General features: G+C 44.2%; 1 protein-coding gene across 1 annotated transcript in view; it reads right to left on the reverse strand.

Annotated features, from left to right (window-relative positions):
• Positions 1 to 287: 287 nt before the first annotated feature.
• LOC128109022 (uncharacterized) overlaps positions 288 to 21,056 on the reverse strand; it is a 29,229-nt gene continuing 8,460 nt past the window's right edge. Inside the window, exons 2-3 of the mRNA XM_052736026.1 lie at positions 1,984 to 2,955; positions 288 to 563 (exon numbers count right to left, since the gene is read on the reverse strand). Coding sequence (XP_052591986.1) covers positions 2,233 to 2,955 — 723 coding nt within the window. The 3' untranslated portion in view covers positions 288 to 563; positions 1,984 to 2,232. The remainder of the gene's footprint in view (positions 564 to 1,983; positions 2,956 to 21,056) is intronic.

Below are 21,056 nucleotides of genomic sequence, written 5' to 3' on the forward strand. Positions count from 1 at the left end.
AAATAATAATTTTAATAACAATTAAATAATTGTCATTATTTATATAATTATAAAAATTAAATTAACGTTTATATTATATTGGTGAAATTTTTTTTTTGTTTGTTTTTGTTTTTGTTTTTCGAGACAGGGTTTCTCTGTGTAGCTTTGCGTCTTTCCTGGAACTCACTTGGTAGTCCAGGCTGGCCTCGAACTCACAGAGATCCGCCTGGCTCTGCCTCCCGAGTGCTGGGATTAAAGGCGTGCGCCACCACCGCCCGGCTATTGGTGAAATTATTAAGGCCACTCCATGTAGTTAAAAGGGAGGTTTATTTAGTGGCGTAACTTACAAATGAAGGGATAGGTAGGTTGCAGGTTCTGGGAAAGGTGTAGTGCAGTCCAGTGGTGTTCTCTGGAGAACTCTGCTCTGTCTACCTCCAGCATTCAGGGTCCAGGAACCAAGAGAGGTGACACATCCAGATCTCGGGTCTTCAGGGTCCTCTCTTGGCCCCCGCCTTGTAGGTGTGACAGTTACCAAAGCCTTAATGGGGTTGGAACTTCCAGATCAAAGCTGGAATGGCTACCCACTACAATATTTAAAATAATAAAATAAATATAAAATTAAATAAATTATACAAATAATAAGTAAATACAAACAATAATAAAAATAAAAACAAAATAATGATAGTTTCAAAATAATCCAAACAATACAACCTGAAATAAGCCTTTCTTCCTGTAAATTGCCTTCCCTCAGGATCACAGCAACGAGAAAAGTAACTAATACAAATGCCAATCAAAATTGTAACTCTTGGGTCCCACTCATAGCCCTGGCTGTCCTGGAACTTCCTAGACCAGGCTGGCCTCGAACTCAAAAAGATCCACCTACCTCTGCTTCCCAAGTGCTGGGAAGTGCGGCCACTACACCTGTTACCCAGGGATGCACACCACTAAAACCTTAAAAATGGAGCTACATTAAACAGGGCCAGCGAGACAGTTTGTTTTTCTTTTCTTTTTCTTTAATTTTGGTTTTTCGAGACCGTTTTCTCTGTGTAGCCTTGTCTGTCTGTCTTAGAATTCGCTCTGTAGCCCAGGCTGGCCTCAAACTCAGAGATCTGACTGCCTCTCCCTCCCAAGTGCTGGGATTAAACGCATGTGCCACCACCACCACCACCACCACCAGGTTAATCTTGCTCCTTTTAAGCACATTTCAGATGGAGTAAATAGTGTGTGTGCACATGTATATTAAAACCCCTGCAACTGTACAAGGAAATGCAACAAGTTAAGCAGGAAGTTAAGGTGGAAATAGAAGGCTGACAGAAATACACAAAAGTTAACGCTGTCCTTCACAAACCAAACCTTACTGGCTATCTTAGAAGATTAATTTCATAACCAAGCAATTTTTGCAACATTTAAATAAAAGTTAATGCTGCCAATATACAGAAGCACTATAGATTTTTAAAATGTGAATACTTCAAATTTAAAAAACAGAAATTCTAAGCGAGCAATTCACAAAGAACCAGTAAACATATGGAAAACATTCAGTTTATACGTAGGTAACAAAATACGAATTTACCCAAGAGCCTTTTAAAAGACTAATTAGTAATGGAATGAGGTACGCACACAGCATTCTCATATTCTTCTTGGAAAATGCACTTTAATAAAAACACTTCCAGGGTGACTGTTAACATTCAGAATCTCACAAATGTGTGCTCCCTTTGACCTAGCAACCTATCACAGCTTGTAGAAATGAAAACCTGTAAATATCTTCAATGTCCACTAACTAGGGATTCTTCAAACAATTAAAAGAGACAAACAACCATTTTAAATGTTTATAAGACCTAGAGAAACATGCACCAAATACCTCTTTGTGCATATCTGAAAGCTCTGCATTTACATAGATAGCAGGGAGGCAATACTCTCATGCCCTGGGTTGAGTTTCTTGCCCCACCCAAGTGGACAGACCACCCTAGGTAGCCCAGGCCCGCCTCAAGCTAACACTGATCCTACCTCAGCCTCCCTAATGTAGAGATTACTCCATTTCATTGTTTTCCCCCTCCATGGTTTTTGAGACAGTCTCGCTACGTAGCCCAGGCTGGATTCGACTTCACTGCAATCCTCCTGCCTCAACCACTCCCGACTTTTTTTTTTATTGCTTAAATATTTTGGATATAATTGTGTGCTTTTGGAAGGCTGCTAGCATAACAAACCGGAATTTTCTGAGTGCATTATTCTTAGGAGGAGGCGATGGAAGAACTACTAATCTGCAGAGGGAGGAGCGTTGCCTGGACCGTTCCCGGCACAGGAAAGGTGAAGGGCTCCGAGCCCCGCCACCGGAAACAGCCCCCGCGCCGGGGGATTGTGGGCCATGGGCGGAGGCCGTGACCGCCGAGGGAGGGGGTTAGCCTTCTGGGGAAGAGCGGTCCCGCTTCCCGTTCGAATGAGCGCATCCTGCGCCGTGTTTGCGCGGAGACGTGTGAGAAGAGCGTGGGGACACACCGGGAACAGCCCTCCCGCTCCAGCGTACCGGGCGGGCGGCGTGAGCGCCCCTGCCAACGAGGCGGGACGACACTGCGTGCCTAGAGCGGCCGCTTCAGGCTGTGCGCGTGCGCAGAGGCGGCCCGGCCCGGCGCGCTTGGCGCGGGCAGTGAGTGATGCGAACGCGTCCGTGGTCCCCGCGCTGGGGGGCCCCAGGGCCAGGCAGGCGGAGGGGGGCGGGCGCAGGTCCTGCAGGCGGCTCAGGTAGCCCCCAGACTGCCGGACGACCCCTCTCTCCGCAGCAGTCACTGCTGGAAAACCACATAGGGCCCGGCCACGCTCTGTTTGGGATGAAGGTTGATGACCAGTTCTGGAATGATGACTGTTCAAAACGGATGATGGGTTTTGGCTTTGAGGCGTGAGTCCAACGTTTGAGTAGCAATGCTGATAATTTATTTTTGAGACAGGGCTTACCCTGTACCCCAGGTTGGCCTGGAACTTGGCCTGCTGTCAACCCGGGTTTCCTGAGTGCACAATTACAGCTTTGTGCGGCCACGCCCGGCTGAAGTGAGATATGATGGAAGCTTGGTTTGCGAATGCAGAATGCGGCGTTAGCTCAGTGACAGAGCTGTCTGTATCCAGGTTAAAGGCTCGGCGTTCAGTCCCCAACAGGAAAAAAAAAAAAAAAAAAAAAAAAAATTGAAGTAAAGCAACGAAAATACATTGTTTTCTTTGACTAAAAAAACTTCATAGGGATTAATTAGTAAGTTTGACATAAAACTATATTGTTTATAATTTCAGACAGCAGATAAGAATCACAAAGTTTGGGAAGAATAAAACCGGATACCTGGAAGCCACATAAGACTTCAGGTCAGACATTTCCAGACCAACTAGTTAAATAACAAGCAAAGGAAGAAAAAAAAACATATCTAGAGGATGCTCATTTATGAAATGCTTAAAGCTTATGTCCTCGTCTGGTTTAACATAAATTATATAACTGATGAAAACTTTATACTTAAATTATATTTACCAATAATGAGAATTTACCCATTTAGCAATAATGAGAATTTTAAGACATCAGAACCTTTAACTCCATCATTCTTAAATTTTTTTAATGAGAAAATGCAAAAAACAAGTTCGACCAGCTAGTGTGCATTTTAAGCCCAAGCCTTTTCATTTCAGACTATGAGGTTTTTCGGAGTGGAGAGACGGCTCAGTGGTTAGGAGTGCTTCTTACTCTTAGAACCAGTTTGGTTCCTGGCCCCCACGTAGGGCAGCTCCAAACCACTGTGACACTAGTCCCAGGGCAGTCACTCTCTGGCTCAGACACAATTGTTTTAGATTATGAGGGCTACTTTTCTAAAATTGTTAAAAAAAAAAAAAAAAAAAAAAACGAACAATAGTAGTATGTTTAGTTAGAAATGTTTGAAAGGGATGAGTGAAATTGCCCAGTGGGAAGAGGCCTTGCTGCTGGGCCTGACCACCTGAGTTCAATGCCCAGGTTCCGCGTGGTGGAGTAAGAGAAGCAGCTCCTGAAGTTTGTCCCCTGCTGTCCACACCCTCATACACAATAAGTAGAAAGTAGTGGGGAAAAATAGAAATATAAGAAAGTACTTGTAAGGAGAAATCATGAATCCCTCTGTCCAGAGTTAACATCTATTAATATCTTAGTGTTATCCTGGTTTTTTTCTATCATATTTTTATTGATATGGAATCAGTAAATGACATATTTGATAGAGGAGCAGAAGCCAGCCTGTTTGGAGGTTAAGGTTTATGAGGGCCTCACTTGATTATCATTTGGATTATCATCAAATGAACATGCTTTACTTTTTGGTAAAAAAAAAAAAAAAAAAAAAAAATAAGCCCTAAAATATATTTTTTTCCTTTTCAACCAGGAAAACCAAAGATAATGAAAAGAAAGGAATATATTATGAACATTGTTCATATTAAATACTCTGTAGTTATGTCATTGATTTAAAATAGTCCTTTGACACTTGTTTCTAGGCACATGTGTGTGTTCATCAGAGGACAGCTTTGAGGATTTGATTCTGTCCTTCCACCATGCACATTCTGGATATTGGATTTGGGTCACTTGTCAAGCTTGGTGGCAGACACCTGACCTGCTGAGCCATCTCACCAGCCAAAATTCTCAATTTAAAAAATGAATCGGCTTGAGACACTTAAACATGGGTTTGTTTCCTGTGAAAGCTGTCTAAACTGAGAAAGTACAAAGCCCTCAAGCCCCAAGAGTGGGGAAGAGACAGCAGTAGATGAGAGACATTAAAATAGTCTTACTGGAAAAAAAGAAAGGGGATCTAAGCAGAGTGCAAAGGTGTAGACAGATTTTTCTTTGGGCTACCAGCTCACAAATAATGACATGGAGACTTATTATTAATTATGAAAGCTCAGCCTTAGCTTAGGCTTGTCCCACTAGCTCTTATAACAAATTAACCCACTTATTTTAATCTATGCTCTGTTGTATGGCTTGTTACCTCATCTCTCTGCACTTCCCATACTGCATCCTCTGTGTCTGGCTGGTGACTCCACCTTCTTCCCAGAGTTCTCTCTCTGCCCGGAAGCCCTGCTTATACCTCCTGCCTAGCAACTGGCCGGTCAGCTTTTTATTATACCAATCACAGCAATACATTTTCACACAGTGTACAAATACCCCCCAATACAAGGGGCTGTCAGAAGTAAAGAATTTAGGCTGGGTATGGTGGTATAGGCCTGTGTTCCCAAACTACTTTGGAGGCTGAGCAAAAGAATGACAAATTCAAGACCAGTTGGGCAACTTAGATCCTGTGTAAAAATAAAATCTTAAAGGGCCATTAGCAGAGCGCTTAACTATTATGTACAGGACCACGTGTTAATTTCCCAGTACTTCAGAGTCGGGTGAGGGTAACAGTTTATACTTTACAACTCCAGAAAGGCTCATAAATTGGAGGTACCACATCAGGGAATGGTATAAAGGGAAGACCAGGGGTTTGATTGAAAGTCTGTACTTAGGTTTCTGGTTTCAAGACACCCCCAGTTCTGTGAGAAAGAAGGTACATTTGGTGGGGATTTAAATTAGAAGGCCTAGGTTTTAAAACCGAAACAAAAGCTGATCAAATGGAAGTCAGTATACTGACTGGTGAAACCAACCCTTTTCCTACTTATTACTCTTAGGAACACTCAATAACCACCCCAAACACAGCCAGAGAAGAATTTCCTCTACACAGAGGCCTCAGATTCCACACCTCAAGGTGACATTTTCGAGTACTTTAACAACGTGACCTGGTCCCTGCATCATCCATTTTGCACTGTCTTTGAGTAGTGAAGTTAAGCAGTAAACAGATAGCCAGCTCATGCAGACCCCTGCGTAGGCCTCACAACCCTCTGCAGGCCTCACAGCCCTCTGCAGGCCTCACAGCCCCTGCAGGCCTCACAGCCCTCTGCAGGTCTCACAACCCTCTGCAGGCCTCACAGCCCTCTGCAGGTCTCACAACCCTCTGCAGGCCTCACAACCCTCTGCAGGCCTCACAGCCCTCTGCAGGCCTCACAGCCCCTGCAGGCCTCACAGCCCTCTGCAGGCCTCACAGCCCCTGCAGGCCTCACAGCCCCTGCGTAGGCCTCACAGCCCCTGCGTAGGCCTCACAGCCCTCTGCAGGCCTCACAGCCCCTGCAGGCCTCACAACCCTCTGCAGGCCTCACAGCCCTCTGCAGGCCTCACAGCCCCTGCAGGCCTCACAGCCCTCTGCAGGCCTCACAGCCCCTGCAGGCCTCACAACCCTCTGCAGGCCTCACAGCCTTCTGCAGGCCTCACAGCCCCTGCAGGCCTCACAACCCTCTGCAGGCCTCACAACCCTCTGCAGGCCTCACAACCCTCTGCAGGCCTCACAGCCCCTGCAGGCCTCACAACCCTCTGCAGGCCTCACAGCCCCTGCAGGCCTCACAACCCTCTGCAGGCCTCACAACCCTCTGCAGGCCTCACTGAAAGGTTTACAACATGCCCCCACGGTCGGGCGTGTTCGCATATGCCCAACAGACACTTCCACCTAGCCAGTTCCAGGTCAGGATAGCCATTTCCGGGTCAGGACATCTCGCATGACCAAGATCCGTGACGTTCCATTGGCTACGTAGGCGCGCAACGTGGCCATGTGATCTACGCGCTTGCGTGTAGTAGTGACGCTGATCTGTCCACGCCCAGCCTTTAAAATCCGGCGCCATGTTCCCGGTTCCTTCTTCTTCTTCTTCCTCCTTCTTCTCCACACACGTGTTTCCTGCAGGCCTGTTCACTCTCTGTCCCTTTACCTTTAATAAAACTCTTGTTAGCGGATTCTGTCGTGTTTCGTGGCATTTCCTTGCAGGGTAAGAACACAACGCAGCCGAAAAACTAACACTCACAGCCCCTGCAGGCCTCACAACCCTCAGCAGGCCTCACAACCCTCTGCAGGCCTCACAACCCTCTGCAGACCTCACAGCCCCTGCAGGCCTCACAACCCTCTGCAGGCTGTTATGCCAGATTGTGACCCCAAAGATTCCACCAGAGACCTTAGGTACAGAATGCAATAGCATGGTTTATTTCTGTTTACAAGCCGCGGGCAGGGAAGCTCGATCCAAAGCACTCACTCGTAGTAACCATGAGGCCAGGAGGAACTTGCTTTTTCTTTGTGTGGCTAGCTTTTTAAAGGCAAAATCCACAAGCCCTTCAGGGGGGTTGGGGGAGTTTTGCACGGGTGCAACTCGGATTGGTTTATTTTTATCTCTGTTCTCTTTTAATTGGGTGAGGGTATGTAACCTTTGAATTTACTGGTTGGTGGTTACAATTTATTACTTTGGGGGCAGTCCAGCACAAGTCCCAGGCTTTGTCCTTGAGCCACCAGGGGGGCTGGCTGGCCAAGCACGTACTGCACATAACTCTAAGTTGGTGAGGGGCCCCAGAGAGTAAACATCTGGCTGAACTTTGAGCAGTCAGAGTACATGCAGAAAGGGAGCTACTGCAAGGACTATGTCTTTTGTTCATGGCCCTCCCAGAAACTGCTTGCTCAAGTCTCAGGAAACTGAAATTGAGGCCTGATCTCTGAGAGAAGACTGAGCAGCCTGTTATGGCATCTGCTTGGTCCTTTCACAGGCCTCACAGCCCCTGCAGACTCTGCCTTCTGAAAATTAGACGAAGCCTCCTTGTCCCAGTGCTCAGAAATGACAGCCTCGGAGATTACTAAATTCTTTCAGAGTCTCTCTTCCCTTTTCTGGGAAGACTAAATGTTCACTCTGCTGCATATAGTCAGACCCTTTCATCTACATTTCACTATATGTGGTTTCATTTCCCACGCTCAACTCAGTCTGGAATGTTAAATTGAAAGTTCCAGAAGTAAATGATTTGTAAGTTGTAAATTATGCACCATTCTGCATAGCATGGCAGAATCTCCTGCCTTCTGCCCCATCCTCCACAGGTTGTGACTCATCCCGTCATCCTGCAGTCCACGATCCAGATGCTGTTTTCCCTTAGTGAGCCGTGTTACTCAACTAGCCATTGCCTACCTCCCAGTCTCCCAATTATGGGAGCTACAATGTTTGCCATCTTAAAATTAGTGATCTTCTTGAGACAAGGATAGCCGAGGCTATCCTAGAACTTGCAATTCACTTGTCTCTGCCTCCTGAGTGCTGGCAGGTGCCTTGTGCCTTCATTCCAGACCTTAAAGTCAATCTAGAGCAAGTGACTAAAAGAGAGTGAAGGGAGGGCTTCTTCAGGTTTGCCTCCACCTCACTGTCTGCTGTTAGGGTACCGTAAGTGCCTGTATTTAAGATCTGCTCCTTAGCAGCGGCCCCAGCGTTCATCAGTAGTGATTCTGACAATTTGAATATGGTGTGCTTTCTTGAAGTGATAAGATAAAAACTCTTGACTTTGTAAGGAAAGAAAAACACTGTGTGCCCAAGTTACTAAAGTACAAATCTTTTATCTGAAATTCTTTTTTTTTTTTTTTTTTTTTTTTGGTTTTTCGAGACAGGGTTTCTCTGTGTAGCTTTGCACCTTTCCTGGAACTCACTTGGTAGTCCAGGCTGGCCTCGAACTCACAGAGATCCGCCTGGCTCTGCCTCCCGAGTGCTGGGATTAAAGGCGTGCGCCACCACCGCCCGGCTTATCTGAAATTCTAAAGGCTAGGCATGATGTTTCATGCAGGACAGCACAGTACTTGGTAAGTGGAGGCAGGAGGATCAGGAGTTCAAGGTCATCTTCCCTGCCCAGTAAGTTTCAGCCTGGACTGTGTTAGGTCCTGTCTCAGAAAAACAAACAAATTGTAAAGAAGGAAATAGAGTTTTGTGCAACAAAATTGAACTTGAATTCGCTTTGAGTTGAACTTGTAGTCACCTTGAACTACCAAGTGATTGCCACAGTTCGTGACAAGTGCTAAGTCACCCCTCATTGATCTTGTCATATCAGTGTTGTATCACCTCAGATCACAAGACAGGTGAGTACAGTACATTACATTATTTTTTGAGAGACCAGTCAGTGGCCATACCACCCTGAATGTACCTGATCTTGTCTGATCCCAGAAGCTAAGCAGGGCCAGGCCTGGTTAGCACTTGGACAGAGAGATCATAATTGCATAACTTTTGTGGGGTTGCATGGAGTTGAACTTGCTTTATTTTATTATTGCTAATCTTACTGTGCCTAATGTATGCTCTTTATCATAGGTGTGTCTGGTAGGAAAAACATAGTACTTGTGGTCTGGTACTCAGGCATCAGTGAGGGAGGCAAATAGATCCCTGCCCCCAGATGGGTGCTGACCAGAAGTGCCAGCAGTGGAGGCTTGTCCAGATTGTCCCCGGCAGTGATGCTTTATTATAGGTATCATGAGTCAGCAAGAGAGGAAGGCCACCACCTAGATCCCAGGAATTAAAGCACTGCCATGTCTCCTGGAGAAAAAAGTCACAGGAGCGGTCTCTAAAGCCAGATCATTTGGGTAATCCTCCGGTCACGTCATTCCACCATTAGCGCACTGGGCTGTTCTGGTCGTGACTTCTCTGGGCCTCTTCCCTCAATTCTGTCACTAGCAGCTAAGTTTTCGTCACAGTTTTCTGTTCAAGTTTCCAGAATCAGGAAGAGTGCAATTGTTTCACCAAGCTCGGTGGCCTGTTCCTGTACCCTGTGCTCAGGAGGCAGAGCAGGAGGATCTCTGAGTATTGAAGCACTCAGCCTCATGGACCAAATCCTGAGTTCTCAGTGTCTAGGTACGATCTGCCATGGCTCCTATTTTAAAGCTCACCTGAGCAACTCTGATATCTACCCCTCGGTTCTGTTCCTCTGGAGAACATGCCTAAACAATCATCGTGCTGAAATCTAGCGAAGTTAAACAACGTCTTCCAGTTCTGAGTGGCTTTACTATGAGTTTCTCTGCTGTGGCAGCTGAGTGTCTCAGTGTAGCATGATTGAGGCTGGGTGCTTCAACAGTCAGAGTAGTGCCGACTGTCTCTCACTGGGGAGGGTGCCCGATGGCCGGGGGTCAGTCTCAGTAATCTCAGTCTGGTACCAGGAGCATGATGGTTCTGGAATAGCCACTGGTTCCTATTCCACGATGAAAGCTTGGAAATGCTGGTTCTCCCTTTGTTTATCCAGGCTGCTACCTGAGGGTGCCACCCACAGTCTGGGCGGGTGGGCCTTACCTTATCAATTAGGATAGTTCTTCAGGTGAGGCTCCCTACTCAAGGGAGTAATGTGTAATTTGTGGCAGGTTGACTTTAAAACCAACCATAATAATGGGATATATAGCCCTATGTAGGAGACACAAAGACAACAATGAGTCAGTGCAATGCATAAAGACCATAGTCTCAGAGAGCAATATTTTAAATTACTTTGACTAAATTATTTACTGCCCACCTTCAGCAGAGTGAGCACATAAAAAGAAATAATAGTAAATAGTACTGTGATCACAGAGTATGGCTTTGTGCCAGCCTATTCTAATATCTCAAAGGTTATATTAGGATATTAAAGGGAAGTATAGGCATTAGGCATTGATTAGATTATGAGCATCAATAAACCTCTATTATCTCAGCAGAAATGTCTATGAACACACTTTAGTTAGAAGAGCTTACTCTTTTTTTTTTTTTTTGTTTTAAACATTTGTTTATTTATTTATTGCATATACAGTGGTCTACCTGCATCCCTGCAGGCCAGAAGAGGGCACCAGATCTAATTACAGATGGCTGTGAGCCACCATGTGGTTACTGGGAATTGAACTCAGGACCTCTGGAAGAACGGTCACTGCTCTTAACCTCTGAGCCATCCCTCCAGCCCCCAAGAGCTTACTCTTAATAGAGTTTTTCTGTATTTCATTTATTTGTGAGGAAGAGTGGTGATCCTGGGGTTGAATGCATAAGTGCTCTGCCATTGAGCTGCATGGCCAGCCCTAGAATTTTGTTTCTTATTTTCGGGTACAGAGTTACCTCATTTCATCTGGGAACTTCAGCCTTTTAAGTCTGAATATTTTTGCTGCTATGTTAGTTGAATCTTGTGGACATGTGTGTGTGTGAGTGTGTGAGTGTGTGTGTGTGTGTGTGTGTCTTCCAGCTATGTAGCAGCCATCTAGTTAGAGTTCTAGAGACTGCGTTGTATGTATCAGAGATCATTTCTAATCTGCTCACCTGATGGGACATTCCATTCCTCTTGTCACAAGAGGTACCATTCTAAACAGATCACTGCCTGGGGCTTCCCTGGCCCAAGGCCAGTAGGCCAAGTTTGAGCCAATAAGATATAAGAGAGTGGGAGAGGTGACCCACTAAGCCGTCTCCCCAGTGGTGGGTTGTTTTTTTTCTTAAGAAACCTTGAAGGTAGCAAAATATCTTTTAAAGTGCTGAAAGAAACAAAAACTCCAGCTCACTCCAGATTTCTACACGCAGCACAAAAATCCTGTAGGATTGAGGTGAAGTGAACATCCGTTGAGAATGGAAAGAGACTGTTGCTAAGACATGCTCTGTAAATCGCTGAAGAAAGTTTTAAACAAAGGAGAAACACCGCTGTGAGGGCATAAACTAAGGTGGGGGTGGGGGTAAGCCACAGCAATGGTGAGTGTATGATAATTCAGACAGTCCTCTCAAAAGCAAAACTCAACAGTGTCTGATGGGGCTTTGATGCTTAGAGACGTTATATGCTCAGAAGGATATATAGGGGATGAGGTCTTCATGCTCAGCTTAACAGTGGTAATACATGCTTCTCAGTAGATAGTGAAAAGTTACCCTAGTGGATCCTCCAGGAACCACTAGAACTGGACAGAGGTGTAGTAAAATCTCAAGAGATACAGTGAACACTAAGGAGCTCAGATAAAGGCAAGATAAGAGAAACAGGAATGAGTGGACTCAAACCAAAAACAAATGGTAAAATTATTGGCCTTAGCCCAAATATATAGCAATAATATTAAATTACCATGTAACTGACCCCAGTAACATATAACGGACTTCAGTGTACCAATTAAATAACCCATGACCATATGTGCTGTCTAATAAAAAACATACTTCAAATATGACATAGAAATTAAATAGGAAAAGATGTAATATGCAAACTCATATGAAAAGAATGTCAGACAAAGTAGACTTCAGAGAAAGTGACGGGGGAGAGAGTCCAGGCCTGCAGGTGTAGCTCGTGGCAAGGCTCACGTTGTGTGTGTGTGTGAGGGCAAGTTCAGAAGGACAAAGGAATTTGTTCGTTAAGAATTATGATTGTTAGCTGAGTATTGTGTCTCATGCCATTAATCCCAGCACTCGGGAGGTAGGGACAGGCAAAATCTCTGTGAATTTGAGGCCAGCCTGGTCTACATAGCAACTTCCAGGGCAGCCAGAGCTACATAATAGACAGACCTTATCTCAAAAAACCAAAACAAGGAAAGAAAAAAAAAGAATTCTGTTTTTGTGTAGGCAAGATGGCTCAAGGGGCTGAAGGCCCCTGCTGCCAAGCCTGACATCCTGAGTTCAATTCCCAGGACCTGCAGAGTGGAAAGGGAACCAATTCCTGAAAGTTCTCCTCCGATCTCCATTTGTGTGCTGTGGCACACACCCACACCCATACACGAACAAACAAACAATAAATGTAATTTAAAATTTTAAATTATGATTGTTTATACATTTAACAACAGAACTTCAGCTTTCACTTTAAGGAACCTAAAGGGCTGCATGTGGTGGAACGCATATGTAACTCCAGCGCTTGGGAGGTGGAGGCCAGCCTGGTTCTGCCAGGGTTACGTGAGATCTAGGATGCATAAGCAACATACTTTCAAAGAAAGCAGACGGGAGGGGTGGGGGCGGGATAAAGAATACAAAAATGAGTAAAATAGAAAAATGGAGAAAATATCCAAAAACACCTCTTTGTAACAATAAAATTGGTAAACTTTTAGCAAGACTGACAAAACAAAAGATTGATGACACAAGTTATCAGCATCCAGACTGGAAAGCAGGACATTTCTGTCCTCTGTCACATACTCCACAAACAGTAGAAGAATACAAGAACATAATATATAAATTACATAAATTTATAATTTTATGAGATAATATAATATGACCAGAACTGAATGAAGTCAACAACTTAGACAGAAGGGGCCAGTTCCCTGCAAATTCCAAACTAAAGTAAAGAGGACTGAATAGGGATGAAGAAGGTTCAGGTGTCATCTCATTTTAGGTCATTGTTACCATGATACCCAAAGCAAAGGCATTACAGGAACACTACAGGCTGTTGTCCTTTATAAGACAAGCAAAACCTCCAACACACTATTAAGAAGTTGAATATTCATTCAGATGTGCATATGTGTATATATGTGTGTATATATAACATATACACACTTGCACACATACGATACATCATGGCCAAGCAACGTTTACTTCAGAAAGTATAAGACTGGCTTAATATTTGAAAGTCAATATAATCTGTTATTTTAACAGCCTAAAGAAGGAAGACCACATGAATATGTTGGCTGTCTTAGGGTTTCTATTGCTGTGAAGAGACAGCATGACCACAACAACTCTTTTTTTTTTTTTTTTTTGGTTTTTCGAGACAGGGTTTCTCTGTGTAGCTTTGTGCCTTTCCTGGAACTCACTTGGTAGCCCAGGCTGGCCTCGAACTCACAGAGATCCGCCTGGCTCTGCCTCCTGAGTGCTGGGATTAAAGGCGTGCGCCACCACTGCCCGGCGACCACAACAACTCTTATAAAGGGAAACATTTAATTGGGGTGGCTCACTTACAGTTCAGAGGTTTAGTCCAGCCGGGCGGTGGTGGTGCACGCCTTTAATCCCAGCACTCGGGAGGCAGAGGCAGGCGGATCTCTGTGAGTTCGAGGCCAGCCTGGGCTACAGAGTGAGTTCCAGGAAAGGCGCAAAACTACACAGAGAAACCCTGTCTCGAAAAACCAAAAAAAAAAAAAAAAAAAAAAGTTCAGAGGTTTAGTCCATTATCACCATGGTGGGACATGGTGACATGCAGGCCAACATGGTGCTGGAGAAGTAGTTGAGATTCCAACATCTGGCAGGCAACAGGAAGTAGTCTGAGTATCACACTGAACAAAGCTTAACAAAAGAGACCTCAAAGCCCACCCCCACAGTGACACGCTTCCTCCACAAAGCCAGCTACACCTCCTAATAATGTCACTCCCATTTTCTTTCAAACCAACACAATTGGGTGATGTAGAACATTTCTAAAAATCAAATGTCCATTAAAAATAAATTTCAGCAAACTAGGAGTTAAAGGGTGTTTTGTCAACAAGATAAAGGACCTAGTCAAAACCTATAGCTAAAGTCATGAGTGATCAAAGGCTGAATGCTTCCCCAAGACTGTACCTCCCTTAAGACTGTGACTAAGGGCAGACTGTGCACTCTCACTATACCTGTTCAATACAGTACAGGAAGTCTTAGCCAGTGGAGGCAGGAAAAGTGGGGAGGGAAGGAGTAATATAGATTGGAAAGGAAGAAGAGAACAAAACCCAAGCATAAAAACTCTCGCATATGTGGAAACGATACTTTCTGCCCGTACAGAAAATCCAAGGAATCTGTTAGAACAAATCTAGAACTGGTCAGTTAAAGAACATAACTCCCAACACAAGATATCAGCTGTTCTTGGGAGGTGACTCTATTGATAAAGTCACTGCCATGCAGGTGTGATCACCTAAGTTTGATTGCCAGCACGTACGTAAAATGCTAAACATGGTGGCATGCATCCCAGAGCTGGAGAGATGGAGACAGCAGGACCCCTAGAGCTCAGCCCCAGATTCACTGATAGACCCTGTCTCAAAAAAACAAGGTGGATGAGTGTTGGTTCAACAGTTAAGAATATTGATGCTCTTACAGAGGACCTGGGTTCAATTCCCACATGGCAGCTCACAACTACCTGATTCTAGTTACTGGGGATCTGATGCTCTCCTCTGACCTCTACAGGAACCAGGTACACATGTGGTGCACAATACACAAAATAAAGCCAAAGAATTCTTGTTAATAAAAGGTGAAGCCCAGTGTGGTGGGACATACTTTTTTTTTTTTTTTTTTTGGTTTTTCGAGACAGGGTTTCTCTGTGTAGCTTTGCGCCTTTCCTGGATCTCGCTCTGTAGTCCAGGCTGGCCTCGAACGTACAGAGATCCGCCTGGCTCTGCCTCCCGAGTGCTGGGATTAAAGGCGTGCGCCACCACCGCCCGGCGGTGGGACATACTTTTAATCCCAGCACACTGGAGACAGAAGCAAGCAGATCTCTGTGAGCTCAAGACCTACCTGGCCTACATAGAGAGTTCCAGACCAGCCAAGCCTACATAACAAGACCCTACCTCCAAATAGATAGATAGATAGATAGATAGTGGGAATGATAGAGGAAGACCTCTGACCTCCACATACAGGCACATGCACCTTGTAGACACATAAACATGTATACACCACATAAACACACAAATACTTTATATACTAATAGTGACTTGAAAACTAAAATGTAAAATATTTTCAATAGCTCCCCCAAAAGCTAACTATTTAGGAAAAAAAACTATCTACAAAAGCTTATTGTTCTGAAGTGTTATGTTGTGAGATGTCTTTCTGTACACTGTGAATATGTGTTGCTCTGACCGGTTGATAAATAAAGCTGCATTGGTCTATGGCAGGGCAGGATGGAGCCAGGTGGGAAAATCCAAGTGAGATAGTGAGAGGAGAAAGGAGGGTGGGGGAGACGCCAAACCACCGTCCAAGGAGCAACGTGTAATGGGAGGCAGGTAAAGCCACAGAACACGTGGTGATACATAGATTAATTTAAGATGAAAGCGCTAGCTAGCAAGAGGCTGCCATAGACCACACAGTTTGTAATTAATATAAGCCTCTGGGTGATTATTTTATAAGTGGCTGTGGGAATGTGGGTGAGAGAGATTTGTCCCGACCACGGGCCGAGTGGGACACAGGAAATCTTTCACTACATTTGGTGGACCAACTTGAGGCTCTCAAATTTCCATAAGGCCTAAAAGAGTTTAAAAAGGGCTTCTAAACATGCAACAATGAAGCAAAAACCAGCTTCCTTCTTGTGTCTCTCATGCGGACCATGGAACAGAGACGCCGCAGCATTCGGGCTTGAGCACAGCATGGCAGATTCCCACCTCAGCACACAGAGGTGTCTCCAAGCTGCACAGCATGCTGCATGGCAGATTTAGCTTTTACTCATACAGACAAAAAGGGTTTGTGGGCCAGCCGCACACTACCTGGTGGCAGCATGGACTGCAGAGTTGGTGGGGTAAGCGTGACTCTCTTGAGTACCTCTGCCACGTTGGGAAGCCGAAAGGGGCAGAGTTAGCAGCCAAGGCTGCCATGTTGGTCCTAGCCACACAGTTTAGCCTGGTCAGAAAAGGATTATAGAGTCACAATAAGGCAGATTCAGATGGAATAAAACTTTAAATGGTTTACAGTGTGTGTAAAAATATATATAGGCTTGGAAGAGAGAGAAAAATGAATATAGACAGTTATATAAAGAAATAAATAGTTTTAAAAATAAAGTCTTTAAAGAGACAATAAGAATAATATAAAAGTTAAGCCACAGAAGGATGGAAATTACACAAAGAATCTGGATACTGCAGATTATCATATTGTCTTTGGGATTTTTTTTTTTTTTTTTTTTTTTTGGTTTTTCGAGACAGGGTTTCTCTGTGTAGCTTTGCGCCTTTCCTGGGACTCACTTGGTAGCCCAGGCTGGCCTCGAACTCACAGAGATCCGCCTGGCTCTGCCTCCCGAGTGCTGGGATTAAAGGCGTGCGCCACCACCGCCCGGCCCGTCTTTGGGATTTTTAACTGCAGAGAGACATTGATTGTAAAGGCTGCTGAGTTAAACTAATATATATGTATATATATATGTATATATATATATATATATACATATATATATATGTATATATATATTTTATTTTTAAGGTATCTTGACTTCAAAATTTGGGACTGAGGATATGTTGCTTTGGAAAGGAGGCTCTGCTTTTGTTTCCACAGGAAGCAAGAGGCTATGGATTTGCTCCAGGTTACAATGGATCAGATATGATAAAGCAAGACCTCCTGAACCTTGTCAGATGGTATCTATCAACAAAGGTTATAGACAGTCTTCCCAGGACTTGACCATTATCTTGAATTCTCTCAGGATCCCCGTAAGATTAACTGAACTTTGCAAGGTGAAATGGTCCTTCAGTTTCCTGCTTCACAAAAGAAAGTGCCAGACATTCTACAGGACACAAGGAGAAGCTTCCTCGGTTATGATAAAAGATAAATTAGATATGAAACTTTAGACTCACAAATATAGGATAGATGATAAAATATAGCTGTAATCTTGCTTGATAACTGTTTTGTTATATGTAATTTTACTATGCTAAAGTTAAAACCTTCCTTTTTGATTAGACAGAAAAGGGGAAGAACTGTGGGATATCTTTCTGTGCACTGTGAATATGTGTTGCTATGATTGGTTAATAAAGAAGCTCTGCTTTATTAATAAATAAAGCTGCTCTGGCCTACGGCAAGTCAGGTTATAGCCAGGCAGGAAATCTAAGAAAGAGACAGGAAGAAGAAAAGCAGAGGCAGAGGAGATGCCAGCCTGCCACCCAAGGAGCAGCGTGCCAGCAGACAGGTAATGCCACGGCCATGTGGCAATATATAGATTAATAAAACTGGGTTAATTTAAGATGAAAGAGACAGCTAGCAAGAATTCTTAGCCATAGGCCATACCATTTGTAATTAATATTAAGCCTCTGAGTGATTATTTTATAAGAGGCTTCGGGTGAGAGAGATTTGTCCTGACACAGGAAATCTTTTGACTACAGGTAGTTTTTCTCTGTCTTCTTATCCAAATAGTACGTTTAATATTATACTGCATTTACATTTTAATGATCATTTTACTCTTTATTGATACTCATCAAATTTGTTGTCCAAAGAGCTTCCCAATATTCCATCATACAGATACATCAGTATAATGTGAGCTTTTAAAACAAGCCTGCGTTCAAATTCCAGTTCCACAGTGTGTCCTGAGGCAGTAAGCCTTGCTCAGTCTCGGCCATCAGTAAAAGACCAAATATTCAGGGTTTTTAGAATTAAATATTTTAAATGACTGGTAGACAGTGTATGCTCACAACGTATATTTATTAACTCCATGATTTTAATTCTTAATTTTGAACAATTAAAATAATCTCTTGACAGAGTCTTTGCTAGAGTCTGAAGATTATCAAATGATATTCTTTTTTGTTTTCAGGATTAACCCTGAGGCTTTTAGTTCTGAAAACACTGTGTTCAAGTTTATGCGGGGTGATTAAAAGCCTCGGCAAATGACTTGTGCTGGTTACTTAGATGCACCATCCATGTTAACTCTGCGTTCTCCATCCCTTTCTGTGTACCGACCATGAGTGTAACCTTGGCTGTAAAAGTCTGGAATCCCACTGCAAGAGCCCATGGAAGAGGCGTGGACAGCAGGGAGGTGGGGTTGAAAATACAGCCACTGGAACTTCTGGTAGTCAGACACACTGGTCCTGAGTATGCCTGCAGTCTCCGGTCATCTCCAGGATGAGAGGAAGGGCAGGGAGAAGGCAGTTTGCCTCCATGATGAGTTTGAGGTGTACGGGGTGCTGGGAGATTGAGAAGGTTGATTGTAAAGAAATCCCGCCTCCGTGGTATGACTCTACTGTATAGCTGAATTGTGACACACAAACACAAGAAACATGTTTCTAGGATTTCTTATAGAAAGTCAATACCATCTGTGTCTGCCAGCATCCAGGAAACCCTCCCCTCAAAGTTGGTACATAAGGAAAGTCCAGTGGAGGGGCTGTTTATTTAAAGAAGTAGTTCATACAACATGAAGAGGGGCGGAGTTATTCTCAACCTTTAACTTCCAAAGGCACAAGAAAGGGGGGGGGGCAGCTAAACACTGAAGAGAACTGAGTTCTGGAAGCCACTAAGTGGACAATAGCTTTTGGCAGGGAAAGAACCAGCTTATGGCTGTGTGGCAAAGAGAGAGCCAGAGAAATAAATACTCCTTCCTCATTTCCTTACCAATTTCTTTCCAGGACTGCACTTGCAAGAAAAGAAAAAAAAGATAGTGTGCAGGTGGGCACTTACAGTCCCTGTGGACCCGCCTAAGGACAGAGGAGGACGGAGAAGGCTGGAGGGTGAGTCCAAAAGTAACGGATTCTTTAGGGATGTAAGAGGCTCATTGGCTTAATTAAAGAGCATGCACAGGCCTGAGTATTTTTTACTCATTTTTACCTCTGTCACGTTTTGGATTTTAGGCTCACTCTTCTTTTGGACCTTGGGTCTATTGTCTATTGAATCACACACACAGAGTTTTACATACTGCTCAGTGTTAGAGTGTGTATTCAGCATGCACAAGCTCTCGTGGTCCCTAGGCAGACCATTCCACGAAGGGCTAGTTCTCCTTATAGAAGTTCTAGGAGAATCAATGTATATGAATGATCAGCTGAGTGACACAGGGAGGAGCAGAGAAGTGCACCTCTCTATCCAGTCCCTAGCTCCTGGAACACACCCTCCACCCCCCACCAAATCCCACAGCCCTTGAGAAGGTCAGTGCTTAAGCATCCCAAGCTTCTGAGCTGCTTGCTACTCCAACCAGAGCCAGCCAAGGCAGCTGAGAAGGGAGTGGACGGGACAAAGTCCACCCGCGGGGCTCTTATTCCTGTAGGGATAGCTGCCAGGTAAACAGCTGAATACATACGGAGCCCAAAACATCCCAAGTGCAAATAGAATCAGAGTCCTGGAGGCAGCTCTTCCCTCACTAGAGAAAGTGGCGGAGCATGAAGGCAAGCCTGTGGCTGGTGTCTGAATGTGTTCCTCACACTTCATCTATTAGAAATCAGTGCCAAAATACTGAGAGATGAGGATTTTTAGGTGATTTGAGGGCTAGGGAGGTAGCTCAATGGTAGTGCATGAAGGTGCCAGGTACAGCCTGCAGCACAAGAACAAACATTTTTAAGTGATTAGATTGTAGATTGGTCATTCGGGGCGGGGTGGACTCATTATCAAGACAGTGAGTTGGTTATAAAAGTTCAGTCCCCTGTGGCTGTCTCATGGGATGTCTTTTGTCATGTATGGCAGAGCAAGAAAACCCTTTTCAGTCTCTAGAACTGTTGTTCTCAACCTGTGGGGGGTCGCATATCAGATATTTACATTATGATTCATAACAGTAGCAAAATTAGTTATGAAGTAGCAATGAAATGATTTTATGGTTGGGGTCACCACAGCATGAGGAACAGTATTGAAGGGTTGCAGCATTAGGAAAGTCGAGAACCACTGCTCTAGAACATGAGTCAAATGATTTTCTGGATATTATAAATCAACCTGTGATGATTTATTATGAATTAGTCTCTGCTATTCTGGTAGACTGACACTAGATGAAGGAGTTATCAGCCGACTGCATTCTGCCTAGCCTAATTCAAATTTCCATTGCTGTGTGACTTCCAGAAAATGACTAAAATTCGTCTAAATGAAAGATACTCCATTGGCAGCTGTCTGTCACCTTTTACTTTTTAACAGTTTTTGCCACTGGCAGAGTAAGGGGTGTGATTCTTTTGTGAAAAGTGAGTTTTGGCATAGAGAACTGACTTATAGAGGAGGTGGTATACTCCTGATTCATTTATTTCCTGCTAATAAATGTTTCTTAGTCCATTTTTTGTTTCTAAAAAACGAATACCACAAAGTGGGTAATTTATGAAGTTCAGAGATGTGTTTCTTACAGACAAAGGTTCTGAGAAGTCCACCATGAAGATGCTGATCTCTAGTGAGGGTCTATTTGCTGCACGTGGTGGGCAGAGAGGTGTACATGGGGAGAGGGCGCCTGAGGGCAGCTTTCTGAAGCCACTGATCTCAGCATAAAGGTCTCAGCTTTACTAAAAGAGGGAGAGGCAGTGGGAGTGGGAGAGGGAGAAAGAAGAAGAAGCAGCAGCCCCCACCACTGCCACCACTGGGTGGTGGTATCCCACACCTTTAATTCCAGCTCTTGGGAGGGAGAGGCAGGCAGATCTCTGTCAGTTCTTGGCCAGCCTGGTCTACAAATTGAGTTTCTGGACAGCCAGAGCTCTTACACAGAGAAACCTTGTCTTGAAAAAACAAAACCAAACAAAAAAAGACTATAATCAAGTACTGATTAT

This window comes from Peromyscus californicus, unplaced genomic scaffold (genome assembly GCF_007827085.1).
Source record: "Peromyscus californicus insignis strain IS unplaced genomic scaffold, ASM782708v3 Scaffold_13__1_contigs__length_99412109, whole genome shotgun sequence".
NCBI classification, from domain to species: domain Eukaryota; kingdom Metazoa; phylum Chordata; class Mammalia; order Rodentia; family Cricetidae; genus Peromyscus; species Peromyscus californicus.